This window comes from Mustela putorius, unplaced genomic scaffold, assembly GCF_011764305.1.
Source record: "Mustela putorius furo isolate JIRA1106 unplaced genomic scaffold, ASM1176430v1.1 tig00000585_pilon_pilon_pilon, whole genome shotgun sequence".
Taxonomy (NCBI): domain Eukaryota; kingdom Metazoa; phylum Chordata; class Mammalia; order Carnivora; family Mustelidae; genus Mustela; species Mustela putorius.
In genome coordinates this window covers 9828089-9852833 of record NW_025421424.1, presented here as the reverse complement: position 1 = coordinate 9852833, position 24745 = coordinate 9828089, and the positions used below count along the sequence as shown (strand labels likewise).

Sequence of the window (24745 nt, the reverse complement as noted above, 5' to 3'; positions counted from 1 at the left end):
ATATAATGATTCAACAATTCTGTACATTACTCAGTGTTCATCATGGTAAGTGTACTGTTAATCTCCTTCATCTCAATAAATCACCTCATCCCCCCACCTACCTCCTCTTTGACAACTATCAGTTTGTTCTCTATATTTAAGAGTCTTGTTTTTTGTTTATCTTTTTTCTTTGTTTGTTTATTAAATTCCACATCTGATTGAAGTCATATGGCATTTGTCTTTCTCGGACTGACTTATTTTACTTAGTATTATACTACGTATTGGCTAACAACACAATTTTTATAAAGATAGTCTTCAAAGGAACCTGGGTGGCTCAGTCATTAGGTGTCTGCCTTCGACTCAGTCATGATCCCAGGGGATCAAGCTCTGCATTGGGCTCCCTGCTCAGCTGGAAGCCTGCTTCTCCATCTCCCACTCCCCCTGCTTGTGTTCCTTCTCTCACTGTGTCTCTCTCTGTCAAATAAATAAAATCTTTAAAAAAAAAGAAAGTCTTCGGTAGTGAAGGAAAATTATCCTACAGAATGTCTTATCAAGGCAACATCAAAGTATATGACCAGGCTCAATACCACAGCAATGTTATTTTTAATAAAAGGACTCATGGATTTTGAAGTTTCTCTTTTCTATTCTTTGCTTTATAGGAACAGCCAGCTTAAAATTCTCCTGGCCATTGGAGGCTGGAAATTTGGAACTGTCCCATAAATCCTCTGTGGGAGAGCCTGGTGTTCATTTGCAACTAAAAACAAGTTATGTTCCTTTACACTTCACAATCTAAGACAGGTTGTGAAGGATGCACATTAAAAAATAGAGAACTGGAATAAATTACTCGATCAAGACCTCAATATTAAAGCAGAACACAATTTATTTTACATGTTTGCATTTAGATGGATATTCTGGGATTCCATTCACAGAGGTTTAGTTACTGAGATTGCAAAACAACCTCTTCTTAAAGTATTTCACAAGCACAGTCCCTGTGAGAGTGCTACATAGCACTTCTTTATACCTTCTGGGGGAAGAGAAGACAAAGTCATGCAAATAAACAAGAAGACTTCTTTAAGGGCATATGAACTTTGGGGGCTATTTGGAGAGAGAACTGTGAGGTGGGGTAGTATTCAAAGCAACAAGTGCAACCTAGGGGGAAAAAAAATCAGAGCTGGGTGAATAACAAATAAAGGGAACACTGAAATCCCATGGCTGGCTGAGTACGTACTGATTACAAAGTAAGGACTAGAGAAAACCGGAACCATACTTATTTCTGGGTTGTGGGTCCCCATGAAGAGCTCTGAGGCAGAAATATAAAAGTTTGATTTTACCACAGGGTGTTGGGACCACCAAGGTGTTCCCTCACATTGCCTTCTTTGGGTCTCCTTTAGCTTCACTGCCATGGTTTCCACTCTTGAAAACCACCAGACTTTCATTGCCTCGGTCATCAAATTCCTGCACCAGTATGAGTTTGATGGGCTGGACTTTGAGTGGGAGTACACTGGCTCTTATGGGAGCCCTCCTCAGGACAAGCATCTCTTCACTGTCCTACTCCAGGTGAGGGAGGATGTGGCAATCTCTAACCCAAGAAAATCCAAAGCCTATTCTTTCCAAGGAGAATCTGGTGTTTCCCAAGCCCAACTAAAATGGAATTTAGAATTATGGAATCTTCCCATCACAAAGATTCATGCCTTCAGTCAACAGCATTTCATAACAGAACAACAAGAACACATGTGCTCTATGTGCCATGCACTATTCTACCTTATTCTACTACTGTATTTTAAAACTGTAACTCATTTCACCTGTACACCTATTCTATGATCTAGGTACTATACAAATCATAATCTTTATTTTATAGAAGAAAGTAAGGTTTAAGTATCTTGCTTAATGTTACACAACTAGTAGATGTCAGAACTACCCATGCAGTCTGGCTAAAGAGCCCACTGCTTCTAACCATTACACAAGGCCTATTATTACTGAACACTTACTCTGTCCCAGTCACTGGGTTAGGTGTCAGGTTGAAGATAAGAATAAGATAATCCTTGGCTCTAGGGAATACAATATGAGGTGGCAGGTTGAAAAATAACTGACATTTAAAATATGCTTTGAGCATGCTGTAGTGGGTACAGAGGGTAACTAATTCTACTCTGGGGAAGGATCTAGAAGAGTTTTCTAGAGAAAGTGACACTTGAGCTCAGTCTTCAAAGCAACTGGTGTTAGCAATGAAGATAGGAACCACACAAATGAAGCCATGTGGATGACTGTGAGTCTACATACGTGGCAAAAATCAGATCATGTGGGACTTGTAGATGATGTTAAGGAATTTGGATTTTTTCTCTCAAGGTTATGGGTAGCTTTGAAAGTAGTGGAGAGATATGACAAAACTTGCGCATTAGAAAGATAACTCTGGCTTAACCATAAAGGATAAATTACAAGGAGGTAGGAAGGCAGGGATAAAGAGCTGATAGCCCAAACAAATGTCCTAACAGGGAGGACAGAAAGGGCAAGTAAGCAAGGGACAATAGGGGGATACAATCAATAGGATTTGGACACCAAATGGAAGTGAAAACTACAGGACTTCCAGTTTTCTGACTTTGAGAACTGGTTTGGTAGTGGTCCTATAACTAAAATATATATACAAGGAGAAGAGTAGATTTGAAATAAGAAGGGCTCATTTATGTGCCTTTGAACATCAAGAGTGAGAGGAATCTGTAGGACCTCCTATAGGAATGGCCAGTAGTCCCTGAATGAGTACCAATCTAGAGTTCAAGACATATTGAAGTTATCAGGAAAGGCTGATAATTAAGAGATTACCAAGAAAAAGTGAATAGAGTAAGAAAAGCCAAGAATGGTTTTTAGATTTACCCTCTCCCAAGACAGAGACTCTTTCTCCACCATCCCATATACCAGATCATCAGCCAGCCTCCGAATGGTTTCAATATTAAATAACTAATCAGTTGAAAGTCAATCTACTTATTGAACAGCTCTGGAGATCAGAAAGAACATCTTGTATTGCATAGAGCACTGGGTGTGGTGCATAAACAATGAATTCTGGAACACTGAAAAGAAATTAAAAATAAATAAAAGTTAAAAAAAAAAAAAAGAAAGAACATCTCTGTCCTTAGCTGAAACATACCTCCAGTCATAATTATAACTTCTGGTCATGGGGGCTAGCTCTGCTCACCAAAATAACAAAGGACAAAACACCTTTTGTAATCTATCATTCAATATTTGCAGACTGTTATAACATCCTGCCTATAATTCCTCTTCTTCCAGTTTAAACACCCTAGTTAGTTTGGCCAATGTCCCGTGACAGTTTTCAGACCCTTCACTGGAACACACCCCCGCCCACCCTGAACCCTGAACCCAGTCCTCCAAATGGGATTAGAGTCACCCAGAATAAAGGTGCCCGTGCTGAATGGGAACCCATCCCCCGGCTGTAACCACTTCCCTTTTTGACCAAATCAGCATTTCATTTGATGAGATGTCAGTCCTGTAAAGTAATTCACTTACTGGATGAAGGGAAGCAACATATATATTGTCAAAACCGGAGTATAGATTACTACAGCAACTCTAAGTTCAGAGTATAGGGATATAACTGGAGCTCTGACAGGTCATCTGGGACCTGCATTCTGGGCATGACCTGGCTACTAATTTGCTGTGGGACTTTGGTGAAATTGTCTAGCTTCTGTTCATATTAGATAGCTATAACATTGACTGATACCATCAGTCCTATCTACTTTATAGTGATATTGAGAGACTGAAGATGAAATATATGAAAGCATTTTGAAAAAGAAAAGGATAATACAAACCTACTTATTTAAGGAGCTGAAATCAGAGGCACAGATGCCCTACAGTACTTGATTATTCTATAGGAAATGCGTGAAGCTTTTGAGCAGGAGACCGAGAAGATCAACAAACCCAGGCTGATGATCACTGCTATGGTAGTGGCTGGCATCTCCAACATCCAGTCCAGCTATGAGATCCCCCAGCTGGCCCAGTGAGTGATTCACCCTATCCTCAAACTCCTGTAGTTATCGCTTTTGCAAGGTAGACTTGTCCTCAGTCTGTCTTGCTATTCAGGGACCACCTTTAGGAGGCTTTGGAAGTGGTACCTTTCACCTACATAGGTGTGGGAAATGACTATCACAAATCTTTTTAAATCCCTTACCCCAGCTCAGGTACCTGGACAACATCCATGTCATGACCTATGACCTTCACGGCTCCTGGGAAGGCTACCCTAGAAAGAACATCCCCCTGTACAAATACCCAACTGAAATGGGCAGCAATGCCGACCTCAATGTGGTGAGTCCCTGGACACATGCAGATGCAGAGCAGAGATAAGGCTATACATCACATGGAAATTCACGGACAAAATGAATGAAAATTTTGCAAATGTCTCATGTGGATAACTACCCTTTCTAGCGGCTGGGCCTATCTCATTAACTATAATTTCGCCAAAATGCTTTGAAAAACTACTTTCTATCTGTCATTAACATCATACAATTGTGTCTGTTAGAACAGTGGACTAACACAACTAAGCACGGGGTCATCAGCGAGGTGGAGCCCCTAGCTAACAGGCAGCCATTGCAGGATTATGTCATGAACTACTGGAAGGACAATGGGGCCCCAGCTGAGAAGCTCATCGCTGGCTTCCCCACCTATGGCCACACCTTCATCCTGAATGACTCCTCCAACACTGGCATCAGTGTCCCCACCTCTGGCGCTGGTCCTGCTGGGCCCTACGCAAGGCAGGCTGGGTTCTGGGCCTACTATGAGGTAGGGAGATGAGGCTGGACAAATCTGTGAATTTCATGTCTTGTGCTGAACAGAATGAATGCTCATCCTGTCCACTAATCATCTATTTAAAATACAGCTATCGTTCTAAATGTTTCAAGAGTTGAAGTAACCTATTCATTTACCTAATCCAGTAGGAAGGCCACCTATAATGTGTCATATCCCTTCAAGCAACAGACTACATATTTAAGGTGATTTATATGAGCATGTAAGGAAATAAGAGAATGATATTTCTCAAATTAATGTAGTCTCCCAAAATCGAGCATTAAGGATAAGGATAACAGGAATATTTCAAAAGCAACTTCGTATTATTTACTTCAAATAACAACCCATAATTAGAAAACAGGAAAATCCCAATTGGAGACATAAAAGAAAAAAAAAAAAAAAAGAGGCAAGTGTTTGTTTCTCCTTTCATGGGAATCTTATTTACAAGATTTGTATCTCTTGACTTTTTAAAGATCTGTACCTTCTTGAACAATGGAACTACTGAGGTATGGGATGCCCCTCAGGCTGTGCCCTAGGCCTATCAGGGCAATGAGTGGGTTGGCTATGATGACATCAAGAGCCTCAGTGTCAAGGTAAGGTCAGCCCCTCTGACCTGCTGCAGGCCCAGCCGTGAGTCTGGGGAAGTAAAATGACCTCTGGTATCCTCTATCTTTGAATAGGCTCAGTGGCTTCAGGAGAACAATTTTGGAGGTGCCATGGTCTGTGCCATTGACCTGGATGACTTCACAGACACATTTTGTAACTAGGGCAAGCTCCCCCTTGTCAACACCCTGAAGAAAGCACTTGGGCTGCAGAGTGCAGGTAAGTGAAAGAGGATGCCAGGGGTATACAATTGTTGCTTCTCCAGCTTAAAAGGCAGATCTAATATCTGTTCACCCCCACTGGCCAGGGAGTCACTTCCCATTTCACCTCCCTGCTCTTGCCCAGCGGAGACACATGGGCTCCATTCTTCCTCTACCCTTGAACTTCCAGGTCAGGCTTGTTGTGAGTTTATGAGAAACCATGCCTACCTGGATGAGTTTTCCATGTGAGCTATGTCTCAAAGTCTGTGGAAAAGCCCCAAGAAATTCAGTTGACCTTCAATATATAAGCATTTACTTTTCTATGGACTCCTCCCTCATTAAAAGTCTTTTCTGGCCACCTGGAGACTGAACAAGAAACCCTCAGAACTGCTCACATGTTTCCAATCTGTAATTTAGGGGAAATACCACATCCCTAATTTTTTTCCAGACTTTTCTCTGGAATAATCTCTAAGCTTATTGGCTTGCCACTTATACCCAGATCCTCGGCAAGTATTATGCACATACCAGTGCTCAGTAATTTTTTTCTAATGATGCTAACATCTTAAGGGAAGAAAGAACTTTTCAGATTTAAAACTAGAATGGCTTAAAATTGTAACTTTTCCTGAATATGAAGTAATCTTGTATCCCCTCACTTGTAGGGACCAGTGCTAACAACACCTCACCTCCAGACGTTCTCCTCAGGACCACTAGTCTCCTCGCCTCTAGGCGACGGTGGGAACCTCTTCCAGGTCCACGAGTCTGTTCTGCTGTTCTGTGCTATTTCAGGTTGCACTGCTCCTGCTCAGCCCGTGGAGCCCATAACTCCTCCCAGGAGCGAAAGTGGGAGCAGGAGCAGCAGCTCTAGGGGCAGTTCTGGGGGCAGGGGATTCTGTGCAGGAAAGGCCAACAGCCTCTACCCTATGGCGAATAACAAAAATGTCTTCCGGCACTGCCTGAATGGAGTCACGTACCAGCAGAATTTCGAGGCCGGGCTCATCTTTGACACCAGCTGTGATTGCTGCAACTGGGGGTGAACCTGACCTGTCTCCATTCCCGGGTCTCCTCACTTAGTACATCTTGCTCCTACCTACAGTTCTACAATAAAAGCAGTCAGTCTAAACATGAGTCTTTTTGGTTGTAAGTGATTGCAGGGGTTGGGGGGGAAGCTTTCTAGATGTGAAAATACAAGTTGCTCAGGGGCAGAGGGTGGCCAAAGGGAGTGTGTGAGGAAGTGGGGGAGCCAGCAAGCCTGCCATCTTCTGTTTGCCTAGGTTGCATCCATTTGCCTTCTGCATGAGGGATGGAGGCTGTCAGGAGGAGATGCCTGAATGTTTGGTGCTGGGATGGGGTGAAGACATGAAGAAGATAGGTCTGTAGCCTGGTGACTGTCCTCAGGAAAGAGCCAGAGTGATTCCGTGGCACGCGTGGCTACAGGCCTGTGTGGCTTCCTCAAAAAGAAACAGCCCAGGGCATTCTGTCCCTATCTGCTGAGATCCCAAAGCTGGTCCGGCGCCTCCTAGACCAGGTGCTGTGAAGATCTGTGCCATGGACCCCTTTTGGGGATGTCTGCCCAGCCTGTGGACCAGCAGTGTTCCTCTATCAGGAGATTGCTCTCTTCTTTGAATCCAAGGCTGTGGTCCCTGGCTGCCGTGCTTTACTGCATCTTCTCCTCCCCTAGCTTGGCTGACTGACTAGGATGAACGTCAGACACAAGAGCGCTAATCAGATCATCAAGCCATGAAATCTGCAACAGACAACACGGAGTGGCTGTCATGCCCCAGAGTGGCTTGCCCTGGGATATTTAAACTCAAGAGCTGTAGTGAGACTGTGGAGAAGGGCAGTTGCTCTGGATCCAGAGCAAGAAGACCAAAGGGGAGCTACAGAGAAAAGCTACCACAAGAGACGGAGGACACTTACTGACAGCTGTCCACCTTTAGATTCCAGCTCCTTCCTGAGACCCAGATGCATTTATGCATTTGGGCTCTGTGAAACACACCTATACCTATACAATACATTCCTCTTTGCTGCTTCAGCTGGCTTAAATTTGCTTTTATTGCAACTAGCAGAATCCTAACTAATATAATGGCTCCTAAAAACTGGCAGGCTTCGTGTATGTAAAACTCTGTTCTAGGTGTTTTACATGTATTTTATTATTTAATTCTCCCGGCAACCTTGTAAGGAAGATAACATTGATTCCAGGAAACTGAGGCACAGAGGAATTAGGTCACCTGCCCAAGATCACTCAGCTAATAAGTGGCAGAGCCAGATCCCAAGCCAGGTAGGCTGGCTCCAGAGTTCACAGTCCTAACTACAATGTTTCGTCACCTCCCTTGATACAGACGTCCGTGTTCACACAGCAGATGGCCACTTGGGGATAATGATAAGACACAGGCTGCTTTCTGGGTAATGGTGACATATTCATGAATTCACAGCACTTAGTGATTATTATGTGCCAGATAATATTCTTGGTACTAAAGGCATAGTGGTAGATAAGATAAAGACTCCACCCTTCTGGTGGTTATATTTTGATGGTGAGAGTGTTAGGCGAACAAAGAAATAAAAAAATGAATAACAGCAATAGCAAGTGACAAGGACATGAATGTACTTTAGCTTGGGCAGCCCAGGAAGGCCTCTGTGCAGTTGGACGAGTGTCTGACTCTAGGTTCTGGCTCAGGTCGTGAGATCAAGCCCTGTTTCAGGCTTGGAGTCTACTTGAGATCCTCTCAACCTCTCCCCCTGCCCCTCCTCGGCCACCCCACCCCCGCAAATAAATAATTTTTTTAAAAAAAGGAAATCCTCTGTGGGGAGGTCCCAAATGAGATGAGCCTTGACATTCGAGAAGAACCAGTCATTTTGAGATTTGGGAAGAGGGCATTTCGGGCACAGGTGCAGCAACTACAGAGTCCTTGAGCTGGAAATGAATATGGCAGATTAGAACATAGAAGAACAGGGCTGCACTGAGGTAGTGGACACAGGAAAGAAATAGGCAGGGGTCAGATGATGCAAGGTGTTGAAACATGGTTACAAGTTTGTATTTTATTGCAACTGAGCTATGGAGCCATTAGAAGTTTATAGCAGGGATGGAGAGGTGGTGACATTCACCATGGAGAAGACAGGGCTGGAACAGAGTTACAGAACATGGGAAAATTGCACACATGATTGTAGCTGATGTACTGACTTTTGAGAGCTCACATGACATACCTTGGAGATCAGAAACAGATATGGGAGTGTCCTCAATAAGCAGGTAAAAGCAAAAGTCTTTAAAATTCAGTATTATTATTAATATAATTACATTTCTAACCAAAGAACAAGAAAGCGTAGAGTAAGAAGAGCATAGAAATTTGGGCTTACTCTTTGGAAGAAGTTTCTGTTTAGGTCACTACTATGGCAAATAACACTGAGGAGGGGACATGAGGATGCGGGGAACTGGACTTGGTGAAGGCCATCAAAGAGGCCATTGACTCTGAGGAAAAGCATCTTTGAACAACACAGTGGCCAGCTTCTGAATCAAAGTGGTTTCCCAGACTAACACCTTCTTCTGTTATCATTATTTTCTCATAAAAATTGATTCTGTCACCATTTCTAGAATACAGAAATTATTGTAGCCTAAAAAAATGGTATCCCTCATTTTTCCAGCCACTTTTCCATATTAATGAGCCAATCAAATGAATGTTTACTACACATCTACTACATGCAAGAAGTGAACAGGCACCACCCAGCTCTAGATCCATGAAGGCTCTCGTGTCACCTCCTTTGACGCTTCTCACTCCCTCCACTTCAACTATGTTAGCCTCTTTTCTGTTTTTCAAATAGTCCAGGCATGTTACTGCCTCAGGGCCTTTGTACAAGCTACAACAAACACTCTCCTCAGATTTCCATTTGACTTTTGACCTCACTTTCTTCAGGTCCTTCCTCAAAGCTAACTTCCTGGCTGCACAGCCTAAAATTGAAACCTTATTCTTTCTGCCCTTCCTGTGCTTCTTTTCTCTTGGTACCTGCCATATTATGCAATTTACATATTTGCCATTTTTATTGTCTGCTTCCTTCAGTAGAATTAACCTCTGTGAGGATAAGGATTTCCGTTTACTGCTATGTTCCCTTTGCCTAGATTTGTGCCCGGCGTATTCCAAGAGTTTCATACGTACTTGTTGAATAAATAAATCAGTGAGCTCAGGAAGGGAGACAGGAACTAACAAGGAGAGAATTCCAAGCATGAAACTAGGTATTTTATATAGGTATCTCTTGTGTGGTGACTACGGTCCCCACATTACAGGTGAGGGAATTGAGATCTTTTGAGAAAACGTTGCCCTAAATTATGCAGTCGATAATTAGAACTGATTTTCAAAGAGGGAGCTTTCTGGCTTCCTTCTCACCCTAATGCTGCCCTTCAGAGAGCAATGTCACAATGACCTGGAGGACTTTAAGGGTGGGGCTACTTGCTTAGCAGCCAGTCCGAGTTACACCCTTCATCTTCTTGGTTACTCACTTCATCTTATGAGAGTGGTGACTCATGGAGCCATTGTTAAATGAGGGAAACAGCTTGGTTCAAAGGCCCTCCAATGGGGACATTGGGTACAAAGCTTCTTGGAGATCTTCAAAGTCCAAGCCATCTGATCCATTTGAGTACATGAATGACAAAATCCTGCCATGGATCACCCATCCAGATCTTTGGAAGCTTGTTGAAGGTAATCATGTTCTTAAACTCTAGTACATCTATGAAAACGCATTCCTTCGACATGGGAGTCTAACTGGAAAGAGAGGGGGTATGCTCAGGATTTCATAAAAGCCCTGATCCAGGCAGGGCAGGGGGAAGTGCTCTTCTTACCAAATCCTGAGCCTTGATAAGATGTGGCACAGCACCCATACAGATGAAAGGGCAATTTTTTTTTTTTTCCACAGAGGTGCTCTGGGATTTACCCGTGGCTCTGGGCAAGGAGGTGGTAGACCAGAAGTGCATTAACTTTTGTTAAATGCCAATATAGGCTCGTCATTTGCTGTGTAAGATTTGTCTGGTGTTACCTCTTTCAATTCCCATGGCAGCCCTAAGGAGGCAGGAAATAATTAGTGCCTTTCTATAGATGAATCAAGGCTAAGTAGCTTCCACAAAGTCATGTAGCTAGTAAATGACACACCAGTACCTGTTGGAAACCCGTCCTGAGGGCCTTCAAAGGCTGTGTTCATTCCTCTACGACCAGATGAGAGAGGCTGGTACTTAAGTCTGGAAAGTGGGATTTAGAAAGTCTATGTTCCTCTCCTTCGTCCACCTTCTGAAGACACACCCATTCTCCAGCAGAACCCCTATTCTCTAGATCAGAGATTCTGAATCCTAAAATAATCCAAACCCAAGTCCTACTTTGAGTAACACATTATTTGGTAATGTCCCTTTTATTATCCTAATTAAATTCATGGATAACATACCCTGTCATGCATAATTTCATAAATAATGCCATAATTGTAAAGGATAAAAGAAATTTCTAATAAAAAAACATGCATTTCAACATATAAATACCCAGATATGACTACTTTATAAGACAATGAAATAGTCAGGCTTTTGCACCATATAATAAACAATGAATAAACCTAGCATTAAGAAGGCTAAATGTCATCTCATACAAGTGGTTTAGGAAAATAAAAAAAGCAGACTTATAAGTGGACATCAGAACAAAGACCAGTTTCAGAAAATTAATAACACTCCAGACTTACTGTTTCCTGATAACAAAAAGAGGTGAATAGTTTTAGGTAAAGTAGGGATAATACACAACTAATTATAAACCAGTGAAGTAGGAAAAAAAAAAAAAAAGGAAAAGTTGTATGCCTATGTTATTTTTCAAATGTTAATGTTCTTCCTCTAGGATTGTCAGATTTTTTAAAATATTTTATTGGTCTATCATGCATACCAAAAAAGGCCCAAATCATAACTGAACAGATTAAGGAAATATGCAAAGCGAACTCCTCAGGGTAAGCAGTATACCCAGTCCAAGAAATGGAACACTACTATCTCTCCAAAAGTTCTTCTCCTGTCCCTTCCCTTTTACTGTTTCCACCCTCCTTAAAAAGTATCCCCATTCAACTTCTAATACATAAATTAGTTTTGCCCATTTTTGGATATATGTAAATGTACTCATGCAGTATGTAAATGTCTAAATTATTTCATTCAACACTGTGAGATTGAGCTAAATTGTTACATGTGCAGGATTTTTTCCTATTCATTGCTATATAATATTCCTTCATATGAGTATTCCACAACTTGTTTTTCCATTCTACCATTAATGGGCATCTAGTTGTTCCAGTTTGGGACAGTTATGGATCACATTGTATTTAATGTTCTTATATATGCCTTTTTGTGCACAGTTGTATGCGTTCCTGCTGACTAAATACCAAGGAGCTGGAATTATTAGATCCTAGGGATGTCTACTTCAGCTTTGGTAAATACTGCAAAACAGTTTTCTGAGGTGAATCCATCAGTTTCCATCTAGCAGCCCCAAGTGTTAACTGTCTTTATTATTTTAACCATCTTGTGGGTAGCTCATTGTGGTTTAAATTTCTAACTCTTTTATAACTACTGAAGTTCATCACTTGTTATACACTTACTGGTTATTTGTATATTCTTCTTTTTGAGTTTCCCTTTCAAGTATTTTACCATTTTTTTTATTAAGTTGTTTTTTCTTATTGATCTGTAATTGTTGCTTTATATAGCCTTGATCAACACTATCCAATAGCAATATAATGTGAGCAATGTGTTTAATTTTAAATTTCTAATAACCACATTAAAAAGGTAAAAAGAAACATGCAAAGTTAATTATACTACTGTTTTATTTAACCTGATATATCCAAAATATTATCATTTCAACATGAAACCAATATAAAATTAATTAATGCAATATTTTGTACTCTTTTTTTTCATTCTAAGTCTTTAAATTCTGATGTGTACTTTACATTCATACAAATCTCAATTTAAATTAACCACATTTCTGGGTCCCTGTGTGGCTCAGTAGATTAAGCGTCTGCCTTCAATTCAGGGAATGATCCCAGGCCCCTGGGAGGGAGTCCAACATCAGGCTCCCTGCTCACTGGGGAGCCTGCTTTTCCCTCTGACTACTGCTGCCCTTGCTTGTGATCTCTCCCTCTCTGTCAAATAAATAAATAAATAAATAAATAAATAATAGATTAACCACATTTCAAGTGCCCAAGAGTTAATATGGGTAGTGACTTATGCATTGGATGGACACTGCAAGTCTTGATGCTTTTGTGCTTATGTCTTCCTCAACATCTTGGCTTACTTTCTCACTTTTCTAATGGTATCTATTTTTATAATTATTACTTTGAAATATTTTCAAACCTAAAGAAAAGTTGTAAAGACAGTACAAAGAATTCTCTTACCTATTTACCCTAATTCTTTGTTAGATGTTACTTCTCTCTCTGTCCTCTCTCCACACACATACACACACACACACATCCAGCTGAACTTTGAACACTGAAGAGTGATTACTCCCTGTGTGGTTAAAAATCTACCTATAACTTTTGATTCCCCCAAAGCTTAATAGTCTACTATTGATAAGAAGCCCTGCAAATAACCGAAAGTGCTGATTAACATGTATTTTGTATGTTATATGTATTATACAATGTATTCTTACCATAAGGTAAGCTAGAGAAAATAAAATGTTATTAAGAAAATCATAAGAGAAAATATTTACAATGCTGTACTATAAAAAAATCTGCACGTAATTGGAACTTTTCATTGTTTTTCATCTGTCTCTCATGCTTTTTACCCTGTATTCTCTTTTTGCATCTCCAAGATTCAAGTCTGAATATTTTCTTCTGATTCGATTCCCAATTCCTTCTCTTTTTTTCAGATTTTACAATCTGCTGGCAAACTCATACCTTGTGTTCTTACTTTCAGAGATGGCACTTTTTATTTGCACAATTTTTATTTGGTTCCTTTTTATTGTTTCTAAAGTTTTCCAACTTATAATTTAATTTCTTGACTTACCAGCATTGTCCCCTTTGCTGAAATGATTTATTACTTAATTCAATAAATTTTTAAATGAGACAAAAATCTATATAAAACTTGATGTCAAAAATAAAATCTGTTTATCCCATTCCATTAGACCGCTACAACAGAGAGGGTGGTTTTCCAGAATAATTCTTTTTATTTTTTATAAGATTTTATTTATTTATTGGAGAGGGAGCATGAGGAAGAGAGCACAAGACAGGTGGGAGGGGGTTTGTACAGAGGGAGAGGGAGAAGCAGACTCCCCACTGAACAGGGAGCCAGACCCTGGGATCTCGACCTGAGCCAAAGACAGACACTTAACCAACTGATCCACCCAGGGGACCCCAGAAGAATAATTCTTATAATGGGCCCATATGTAGTCAAATGAGGAGAGCTGATAAACTGTCTCATAAAACTAAAACAATCTCCATAAATATCAGGCATCCTTCTGATGTTACAACTATGGTTAGAAATGTACATGATAGGAACTGCAAAATTCTTCAAGTCTTCATCAATAGTGGCCCCAATATAAAACTTGGTCTAAACATTCTCTGGTACTAGACCATCACCTGCATAGTTTCCTTTGTGTGTGAGCATCATTCAGACATTGAATCCTTGATAATCCTTAGAGCTGCCTAAGGTTCTGCCTTAACTCTTCAATTTCACCATTACACAATGCTTATACAAGAGATACATGTAGCATATGGACAGTCCATCTTTGTAGTATGTTTGGATTGGCTTTAATGAGAAGTTTATAATTTGCATCAATTGGGATGTTGGTGGACCCAGAGGTGTGTTATATTAGTAACATGAACAGGAAGATTGATGGGGAAATTTTCTCTTTCTTTAATACACTGGGACCTTTATTGACTTTGTCTTTAGGGTGTGATTACCTTTTCTTTTAGCCTCTTACCTCAGAAGCCAAGTATTTGCTTGATGGCCACAAATTCCTTGCTTTCTCTTGCTTCCCATGTTTACCCTGCAGTCTGGAAGCTTCCTCCAAAATCGGAGCCAAGTACAGTTACTTTAAAGTTCATGTTTAATAACTCTAATATCTAGATTTTCCTTTGGGTTTATTTCCATTCTTTTTTTTTTTTTTTTTTGGTGTGAGTGCTGTTTTATCTGTTTTATATTAAATGCCAAACATTTTTCATGAAAAACTGTAAAAATTAGTTGAAGCTTTAGATGATGTTATATTCAGAGACTATTTACTTTTTTTTTTTTCTGGTGTATAGTAAGGGTAGAAGCAGATCACCTTAATACAGTTGGAGACTATGTAGATACAAAGGTAGATTTCAGGATTTTTTTTTCTTTTTTGAGAGTCAGTTTATTTCTTATTTACTCTTATTCCTAGAGTTTATCCCTTTTGGGCCCCAATTAAAAACCCAGGGTGTTTTCCAATCTCCCATCCTCCATGGCCAACTTAATTTTTGGTCCCCAGATTTCAGCGACACACATGTCCAAAGTTCCACGCAAATTCTCTACTTCTCAGCCACTCTTTGATTAGATGTTCAAAGAGAACAGGAGCACCCACTGTGGCTCACAATTTTGGGCTTCCCCTCTCTCTGCATTCTTGGCCCTGTCTATTCTTTCTTCCGTGGTAAATCTCTGATGTCTCCAAACATACGTATTTTATTTTGTCCAGCTTTTCTAGCTCTTCTCAGCTGGAGGATTAGTCTGAAGCAATCTAGCCCATCAATGGAGGAAATTAGGTGCCATGATATCAAAGTATTTTGCAAGATGTGTTTCATGTCACTGATAATGTAAACAGTAATTTCAAAATGCACAGTGGGTATCTAGAAATATTACTATTACCTGAAATATTAATGAAAGAGGAAATTGTCAAATCAATATCAGTATTTTAATATTTTCTTTATCATCAGTTTTACTGCAATTATATTTTGAGTATTTTGAGTAGACAGAATGCTTAGAGCAAATTATACAATACTTTTGAGACCGTATCCTTATTCTATTTATAAGCTTTGTTTCTCACACAATCTTCTCCTATGTTACTAGGCTTTATGCATTATTTCTTGTAAAAAAATTTTTCTCGGTGTCATTACCTATAAGTCAGGTACAACGAATTATTTTTGTAAAGTCCAGCAGGACATCTGAATGTTATGTAGGACACGTGACAGTGCACTGTGTGATGGGACAATGAGCTGCAGGTGTCTGGCCTCCCTGGCGCAGTCACCAGGAGCATTCCCTTGGTAGTTTTTAAAAAGATTTTATGTATTTATTTGACAGACGGAGATCACAAGTAGGCTGGGGAGGGCAGGCTTCCTGCTGAGCAGAGAGCCGGATGTGGGGCTCAATCCCAGGACCCCAAGATCATGACCTAAGCCGAAGGCAGAGAGGCTTAACCCACTGAACCACCCAGGCATCCCCCACTTAGTAATTTCCAACAAGCAAAAGGCTTCCTCAAGTTTCCAAAATATCCTGTAGGACTCAGTATCACCTTTTTTGGAAACCCTACATTAAATGTATGAAATCATCCCTGTGGACAGTTCTAAGCCAGGGTGTGTGTGGATCCCAAGGTCATCTTTAGAGCCCAAAGGGTAACATGGACCAGTCACACTGTAGGCCTGCTGTCTCCCACCTCTGATAACTCCTAAAGCCATCCAAAACTCAAGAGAGAACAGATTGGTGTTAATATCCAGGACAGGTAAATGTAAAGAAGGTAAAGAAGTCAACATACACCATGACCTTTCTTCTTGGGTTAGGATGGGAGTGCTCCTGAGGAGGCTGAGTACCATCTTAATAATAACTACTTGCCTCCTGGGGCTAATAATACATTATATGTTAATAAAAATTTTTTAAATATAGACCAATAAAAAACTATGTAGACACACACACACTCACACACAAAGTTGGAATTGTCACCTTCCTGATTGCTCTCATCATGTTCTCTCAATCCTGCTCTTACCCAATAAAGAGGAATTATTCCCAATTTGGAGATAAGGAAACTGGGACTTAAACATTTAAGTGACGACCCAAGATTTTTACAACTATTAAGCACTTCTGCAGTCCCTGCTCTACTCAAGGCTTCCAACTCTTTTAAATAAGCCTGGGGCGCCTGGGTGGCTAAGTCATTAGGTGTTGGCTCAGGTCATGATCTCAGAGTCCTGGGATTGAGCCCCCCATCGGGCTCCTCGATGAGCCTGCTTCTCCCTCTCCCTGCTGCTCTCCCCACTTTTGCCCTCCGCGTCAGTATAATATTAAAAATAAATAAATAAAAGCCTCGTGCGTGCCACGTTTAGAAGTAGAAGGGGGCAACCTGCGGAAAAATTGGTCTAAGAGGGGCCTTATAGGGGAATTGTCTGGGCTAAGCTCCACTTAGTCCCCATTTCCCCTGCTGCAGGCGTTGTCCTGGGAGCCCACCCCACCCGCCACCACTGCAGGGGCTCAGTTTTCCTAGGTCCCTGATCCTGGCATCCAGATTTCGGGGCATTCTGAACCCAGTGTCCCGCTTCAGCAGCGGATTCCCGGTGGCCCAGCTTCCAAAGCCCTTCTGCTCAATCTCTGAGGTCCAGCAAACCCTCCACCTGCGCCCAGCCACAGGGCACAGTGCTCTCCGCCGCGCACTCAGCGGCGTCGGAGACCCCTCCCACTGCGCAGGCGCGCGCGGAGCCCCTCCCCTTAGGTTCCCCTGCGTTCCCTTAGCAACGCGGTACACAATTGCTAGCCCGGCCACGCGCGCAATGTGTTTCGGCAAAGCGGGTGCGCGGGTCTGGGGTGGAGGAATCAAGGGTAGAGGGCAGGAGGAAGAGTGGGGAGGCTGGAGGGCGGGGGCACGCAGTCGTACCTTCCACCGGGTTCGGTCCGGTTTTTGTTCTCGATCGGGCCCAGTCCTGTCTCGGCCTCCCCACAACCTACGTGCCCCCAGGGCATTCACTTAGACGAAGGGGCCTTCCTCACGTGGAGTTTCTGCTCTTTTTGATCCTCAGAGACGCTGGTTAGCTACCCCTTTGGTACACGTCAACAGAGGAAGCTCTTTCCTCACTACCACCCCCAAAACTTGTTGGGGAACAAGTTTCTCCCTCTTCGAGGAGCGCCCCACAGAGGGCCTGGGTGTTACATAGCAGAAGATGTGAGTATACACCTTCCCTTGGGTGGGTCTCAGCGTCCTGTCTGCGAATACCCAGGTTCCGTGGAAGAAAATTTCGATGGGATTTGTGATCTTTGGGCTGGCAACATGAGAAGGTGCCCTGGTCCTCTGCAGCCAGCTGTCAGGGCCAATGTAGGAAATTAAAAGACCCTTGCTCCTCACTTCCAACACCCTCCAAACGCAAGCCTTTCTAGCCTTTCTTCATATAGTCCTCTATATAGTCCCCATTCCATCCTCACCTTCTGAAGCCTCCGAACCAATGCCTCGCATTAGTCCAAACTGGGAATGTTGCTGTGCTGCTAGATCAGTTTGTGAAAGGCCATCAGACTGAGGGTGGGATTATGGCAAATTCAGCTCTGTGGGGCTTACAGGACGGGATTCACTGGCATGCACAGGAATGTCATTTACTCTGCCTAGGCAGCCACATTTCTTTGCAGACTGGTATACCGGTCTTCCTCATAGAATTGTTGCTATGGTCTTCACTCAGAGGAGTCAAAAAAGAAAGAGCAACTTCTGCAAAAGAGTTAGATAAGAACATTTGGAGTTCATTCTGTTTTGATGACTGTAATATTCTCTGTGTGTTTCCTTTCTTTCTTTCTCTCTTCTTTTTAATATACTACCTGAAGGTATATGGATTGGCATACAACCTCTCTAAGATCCCGACCAGTAAAAAAGGATATACTTTTGGTGCCAGAACAGCTGAGAGGTTTAAGGTGATCAACAAGGTTAGAAATGGCTTGAATGTGCTTAGATTTTCGTGTGATCCATGTTGCTACATGTATTTGCATTGGGAAGCAAAGCGGGGAGAGTGGGAAGTTACCAAAAAATGTGCCCTGAAATTCCAGAAAAATATTTAGACGAACGCTATGAAGAAATCTATCTGGAACGTTTAGGGGTTAGCATCTCAAACGTGTATGAGAGTCCTGGGCGCATGGAAAAAAAACAGTTCTTTTTTTTTTTTTTTAAAGATTTCCAGATTTTTATTTCTGGAACTGTACACCAGGTATTAAAGTACAACAAATACAAAATAATGCTCAAAAAAATCAGTGTTTATGTACAAATATTAAAATCAATGCAACAATAGCAACTTCCTCTTGAACATCTGTTACTAAAACTTGTTGTGATTGTCACTAATTAATCTCATACTCACAGGGTACTTATTTCAAGCTGGGACAATTGGAATCACTGGTCATCTAAGAGGAATTTTAATATCTACCTAACAATAAAACTAATAGTTTCCTCCTTTTAGTGAAAAAATAAAGAACTTTTTAAAAAACATAGTAATGTCAATATTTTTATAAATTATTTCAATTTCCATTTGTAGACAATGTGCTTTGAAACTCTGGGCAAACAATCTCCTTGGTGTTCAGGTTTATTCATTATTTTACATTCTTTTTTTTTTTAAAGATTTTATTTATTTATTTGACAGAGAGAGATCACAAGTAGGCAGAGAGGCAGGCAGAGAGAGAGAGGAAAGCAGGCTCTCTGCTGAGCAGAGAGCCCGATATGGGACTCGATCCCAGGACTCTGAGATCATGACCTGAGCCAAAGGCAGCAGCCCAACCCACTGAGCCACCCAGGCGCCCCTCATTATTTTACATTCTTGAAAGAAATGGTACCAAGACCATTTCTTTGGGGCTGACACAGCTTAAGTTTAAGTACCAAAGCTTTGTTTCTATATATCCTTTTATCTTGCCACCTAAAAAACAAATTGCTACTTTTGAACCTTTTGGTTCTCAAGTCTAAAAGTCTTCAGTACAGGATCCTAATCAGTTGTTGGATATTTTTCTGACACTGGAGCTCCAAGAGAGGGGTACTGGCTCTAAAGAGTCTCCCAGTGGGATGGTGGGGGCAGCAGGTGCAACAAGTCACTTTAGTCCTTTACCTCCTGCTGATCTCTTTCTACAGCCTCAGCGTATGTGTGTTTCAATAGCTGAATCCCATGTTTATCTTGGTTTTCTCCCTACTGTAGCCTTATATCTATAGCTGGGGTGGTAAAACTATAGCTGATACATGAACAGAAAAAGGATGAGTCGGTTTTCTTTAATTAGAGTCTATAAGTATATATCTCACCCTCTAACATGTTTATCTTTTTCTGACAAACAGGACACGATGCTTTACCCAGGCATGTACCAGGCTGCAAATCCTCAGGAGCAAATACACAAACAAAATTTTGCTCCATTCAATGCCTTGTTGCCTCGATTTAAGACATACTCAAAGGACAATTCTTATCCTGGGTATGTCTTCTCTCTTCTGGAGCATTTCATCAAACAGCGATAGGAAAGGATGCACAAAGGAGGGGTTCCATCCAAACCATGCCTCTGAATAAGAAACCACCCACCCATCTTTAAAGAGCCAACCTCTGACCTTCCAGATCTCCGGCATCATAGAATTCTAAATCCTAGTGGTTCAGTCAATCAATAGTTACCAATGTGCCAGGCACTTCCAAGGGATCCAGAGGTTTTGTATTAAACCCATCGCACAAGGCTCCTCATTCCTTGCAAATTACACTGCCAAATCTGGACAGATGAGAAGCAAGTACACTTAAAAAAAAATCAGTGGTAATAAGGACAGTTATTAATAATTTAGTTATTAATAATTTAGCAGTCAGACAGTGACCCTTCTGAAAGTGTGGTTACTAATTATGGCAAGACATTAGCCATGAGCTAGGACTGTCACAGGCATACTGGGCAGTGTGGTGACCCAGTGATGCACTGTGAAGACAGTGAACAAGGTGGTGGTGATGGGATGGATGGCGCCACTTTGGCAAGGATGTCCAGAAAGGTCTTTAGGGGAAATGACACTTGACCTGAAGTCTGAATGACGACACTGAGCCAGCCTGTGAAGATCTGGGCCAGGGCTTCCTAGGAAGGAGGAGCTACAAGTGCAAAGGCTGTAAGCTGGGGAGGAATGGGTGGGAGGAGTAAGGGGGAGGCTGGTGTGGCTAGAGTGTGGTGAGCAGAGAGGAACTGAAGACAGAGCAGGAGGGTGGGGGCTGAGCACGTGGCCCTTGTAGACCCAGTGTTTCAGGAAGCCACTCAGCATGGGTGGAACTTCGGGGCAAAGAGTCAAGGTCTTTTTTGGTTCATGAGAAATGCAGGGATCAGTGAATGAGTGTAACTTTCACCAGGCTGCATTAAGGAAGTGGAAGTGTTGAATCTTGGCCCCCGTGTTGATTCTAAGTACAATTTCTTTCTTTCTTTTTTTTAGAGATTTATTTATTTATTTATTTGACAGAGAGAGAGAGAGCAAGAGACACAAGCAGGCAGAGCAGCAGAGGGAGAGGGAGAAGCAGGCTCCCCACTGAGCAGGGAACCCGATGCGGGGCTGGATCCCAGGACCCTGGGATCATGACCTGAGCTGAAGGCAGTCGCTTAACCAACTGAGCCACCTAGGTGCCCCTAAGTACTATTTCTAACACAGCAAAAAGTCTACACCAAAGACCAAGTGTTATGAACAATGGCAATTATAATATAATGCCACCTCAAACTTTAACTGGTTCTTCCTCCTTATCCTGAGATTGCTGATTGAATAATCATCACTCTCTTACTCCCAGTTTCAAATCATGGGCAGTACTTACTTATGATGGTGGTGGACTCTTTTCTCACCTACCCCTCCTGGGATCTCAGCCAAGGATACTGGGTTGCAGAAATATTTTTCAAACCAGAATCGATTTTAATCTTAACTGGGATGTCAAGACTAAATATATATTTTTTTAATTTTATTTATTTGAGAGAGATAAATAAGGGGAGGGAATTAGGAGAGGGAGAATGGGAGAGGGGGAAGGAGAAGCAGGTTCCTCTCTGAGCAAGGAACCCAGTGTGGAGCTCGGTCCCAGGACCCTGGGATCATGACGTGAGCCAAAGGCAGAGCTTAAGTGACTGAGCCACCCAGGCGTCCCAAGACTATCTGTAATACTCACAGCTAATCAGAAATACATTAAGAGGCAAGGAAACCCCACAGTTGCCCCACATTAGAAAGCTAATTGGCCTGTTGACTTTTCTCAAAGAATTAGGCCAAGTTCAGGGATAGCTGTGGTACTGATGGAGTTCGTATATGGTCACTAAGTCATTACACATGATGCTTAAATTTTTATTTCTAGCCCTGGCACATACAACCCGGAGATGAAGCCACCCCCCAAAATCACTTGGCCAATGAAATTTGGATCTCCAGACTGGGCTCAGGTTCCATGTCTACAGAAAAGAACCCTAAAAGCTGAGGTAAGAAGACTTGAATTTATGTAGAGCCCTCTCTCTGGTACTTTCATATGTATCAGGAATTCTTATCCAGAAAGAGCTGCAGGAAGTCCTTGCTCCCCTGACAGTAGTTTGTGCGGTTTTGTGCAGATATGCATATGAGAACCCTTTTGGAGAGTTGCCCAGTTTCGTTAGATTTTTATAGGTGGCTATGACTGATGAAAGTCGCATTTTCTTTAATCCTCAAATAATGTTCTGGTACAGGAACAGGACAATTCTATCTTGGTGACAGAGGAGGGAGATCAGACTCTTATAGATTAAGTGACCTGTGCAAGCTGACAACTTGAATCTAGATCTTGTGACTCCTAAGCCAGTGCTCTTTCCATATACCACTAGAGTATCAGATCATGAGGGGGCTATAGAGCATTCTGGTAAGAAGATGGATTCAGGGGACAGATTGCCTGGGTTCAAATACTAGCTCCCATATTGCTGGCTGGGTGATCTCAGGCAAGTTTTCTAAGCCACAGTTTTTCTTCTTTAAAAGCAGAGAGAGTCAATTATCATATGGTTTCACTTATTTGTGGAGCATAACAAATAGCATGGAGGACATGGGGAGTTAGAGAGGAGAAGGGAGTTGGGGGAATTAGAAGGGGAGGTGAACCATGAGAAAATATGGACTCTGAAAAACAATCTGAGGGTTTTGAAGGGGCAGGGGGTGGGAGGTCGGGGTACCAGGTGGTGGGTATTATAGAGGGCACGGATTGCATGGAGCACTGGGTGTGGTGCAAAATGAATACTGTTATGCTGAAAATAAAAAATAAAAAAATGAATATTATAATAGAATCAATTTGATAAGGTTTTAAAGATCAAGCTAATGTAGAAAAGCATTTAACATAGTACTTATAATATAATAAATGTTCAACCCACATGAGCCATCATAATTCCAGAGGTGATGTTTTTTAAGAGGAAATTTGAGTTAATTCCACAACTATTTGTTAAATGCCTAATGTATCAACATCATCACGCTAGACCTCTGAGTAACATTCAGGAATCAAATGCATAATCTTTGTTTTTGAGAAGCTTACCAGGAATTCTTGGAGACAGGGAGATGACAGAGAGCAGCTGTACATTGACAGAATCCTAAGACTTGGTTCCTATGGGGTGGGCTTCAGCTGTGATGTGCACTTCTATTTTGCAAGTCAGGAAGACCAGAGGCAGAGGGTTCGCATCAGAATATTGACCCAAACAATATTCCTTCATTGCAGTTGTCCACTGACAAGGACTTCAGAAAGCACCGGAACCGTGTGGCCTACCTAAGCCTGTTTTACAATTGAGGTGCTGTGACTACCTTCATGTGCCCCTCCTGACCACAGATCTAGGACTGAGGACAGGGCTGCTCTTCCCCTCTGCACTGCTGTGCTCGCTTGTCTGCCAGCATGGGACCGAGGGAGGGAAGGGGCTCCTAACTCCTATGTAAGAACAGAGAGACTACATCAGAGTGTTCTGTGTCCATGTGCTGGTTTGTCTTGTACATATGTAGATGGGCCTGGGGGTCCTGCCCAATGTTCAGTGCGGTGGCTCCATTTTACTGAAATACTCATGGGTCTCTGTCCTCACGCTCTAATTCCCAGTCTTATGTGTTCTACCATGAGACCTGGGGACAGGGACTGTTGGCCTCACCATTGACTGGATGGTCAATTTGGATTGGATTGGATGGCCACCTTGGACTTATTCATGGGCTTGCTACACTCAGAGGGTACTGACAGGCAGGGTAAACATTTATTTTTAAGAAAACTTTATTTTTAAGAAAACTGTCCAGATTTCTGAGTTTCTGAGTTTCTGGCATACAATGGGAAGGTCAAGAATTTGTTCCCTTTCCCAGACTCACTGGATCAGAAACTCCCCACTTCCCATTACCTCATCTATGTCATTTGTCAGTCATCATGTTAATTGAGTTCCTACCATCTGTCAGGAAGAGTGGCAAGGACTGGGAATATAGCAGGAATTAAAATAACCTCATCTCCCGGTCTGAAAGCCACAGAAGCAATGTCCTGCTGTAGACATATTCCGGGACTGTCTGACTTGCTGGAACACACCCTCTAGGCCCTGGAAATGCTCTATGTGGTTCCTTTAGCACTTTCAAGCAACCCACAGGGAGCCTCAGTTTTATATTCTGGACCTTGAGCACATGGAAAAGGGAGAGAAAGCAACAGTGTGAAAAACCAGAGGTCTAAAGGCCTGTGTGGGGGAGGGGAGGTGTCGGGGGACAAGCCAGGACAAGAGAGAAATGGCATGGAAAAATCCAAACTGAGCCTTGGCCCATTAAAGCTGGGGGCTGGATCTCTGCTCCCTGCTCCTTGCTGGAGAGACAGAACAGCTAGGGTCTGTGTGACTTAGCAGCTCAAAGCAGCACCATCCCATCTCGGCTGCCGTCCAGCACAAAGCCTGGGGCCCCAGGCCCTCTGCATAAGGTCTGAGCCTAGAGGGGCCTCAGTGTCTCTGTGAAAGGGGAAGAGCTGCAGAAGGCAGAGTACCAGAAATCCAGCCTAAAGCCTGCTTCCGGGTCTACCTTTGTCCATTCCTGAGCGCCACCCCCCACTGACCTCCCAGCCTATTTTCTTGGCAGAGCCCCCACTTGCTGTGGCCAACTTCAGAGAACTCATGACACATCAAATCTTCTCAACAAGATAGTATTCTTCTGCACATGGCTTTGATGGCGAATGACACATGGAAGCAGGCCTCAATCAAAACTCCTACCATCATGGCCAAAAAGCAGATTTTGAGATTTCTGGTGACATTTGCATAGTAAGAGCTGGGTCAAAGTGGAACTAAGAAAAGGGGAAGCCAAGACCTCACCACTACTGGTTGGCTCTAAATTCTGGAT

The 24745-nt window shown here is 42.3% G+C and overlaps 2 protein-coding genes across 4 annotated transcripts; both read left to right on the top strand.

The window, feature by feature from the left end:
* Positions 1-1143: 1143 nt before the first annotated feature.
* Positions 1144-6657, top strand: CHIA (chitinase acidic). The gene is given in 7 exon segments (XM_004769889.2): positions 1144-1536; positions 3855-3979; positions 4161-4284; positions 4573-4758; positions 5235-5354; positions 5442-5583; positions 6351-6657. Coding segments are annotated over 7 exon segments (1101 nt in total). The 5' UTR covers positions 1144-1380; the 3' UTR covers positions 6599-6657.
* A 3377-nt stretch (positions 6658-10034) lies between these two features.
* On the top strand, positions 10035-23359 carry PIFO (primary cilia formation). 3 transcript variants are annotated; one of them, XM_045081914.1, is made up of 6 exons: positions 10035-10249; positions 17505-17647; positions 18292-18390; positions 19772-19902; positions 21768-21885; positions 23127-23359. In XM_045081914.1, exons 1-6 carry the CDS (start codon positions 10075-10077, stop codon positions 23193-23195), a joined length of 735 nt encoding a protein of 244 aa, XP_044937849.1. In that variant the 5' UTR covers positions 10035-10074; the 3' UTR covers positions 23196-23359. The 3 variants fall into 3 exon arrangements, with proteins under 3 accessions (XP_044937849.1, XP_044937850.1, XP_044937851.1); XM_045081916.1 differs by lacking the exon at positions 10035-10249 and adding an exon at positions 17213-17277; XM_045081915.1 differs by lacking the exon at positions 18292-18390.
* Positions 23360-24745: the final 1386 nt, after the last annotated feature.

Bases quoted from the DNA above. Each gene is read 5' to 3' on its own strand.
- PIFO (XM_045081914.1), top strand. From the start codon at position 10,075: ATGGAGCCATTGTTAAATGAGGGAAACAGCTTGGTTCAAAGGCCCTCC. The intron at 10,250-17,504 runs GTAATCATGTTC...TTTGATCCTCAG, and splicing joins TCTTTGGAAGCTTGTTGAAG to AGACGCTGGTTAGCTACCCC. The intron at 18,391-19,771 runs GTTAGAAATGGC...TCTGACAAACAG, and splicing joins GGTTTAAGGTGATCAACAAG to GACACGATGCTTTACCCAGG.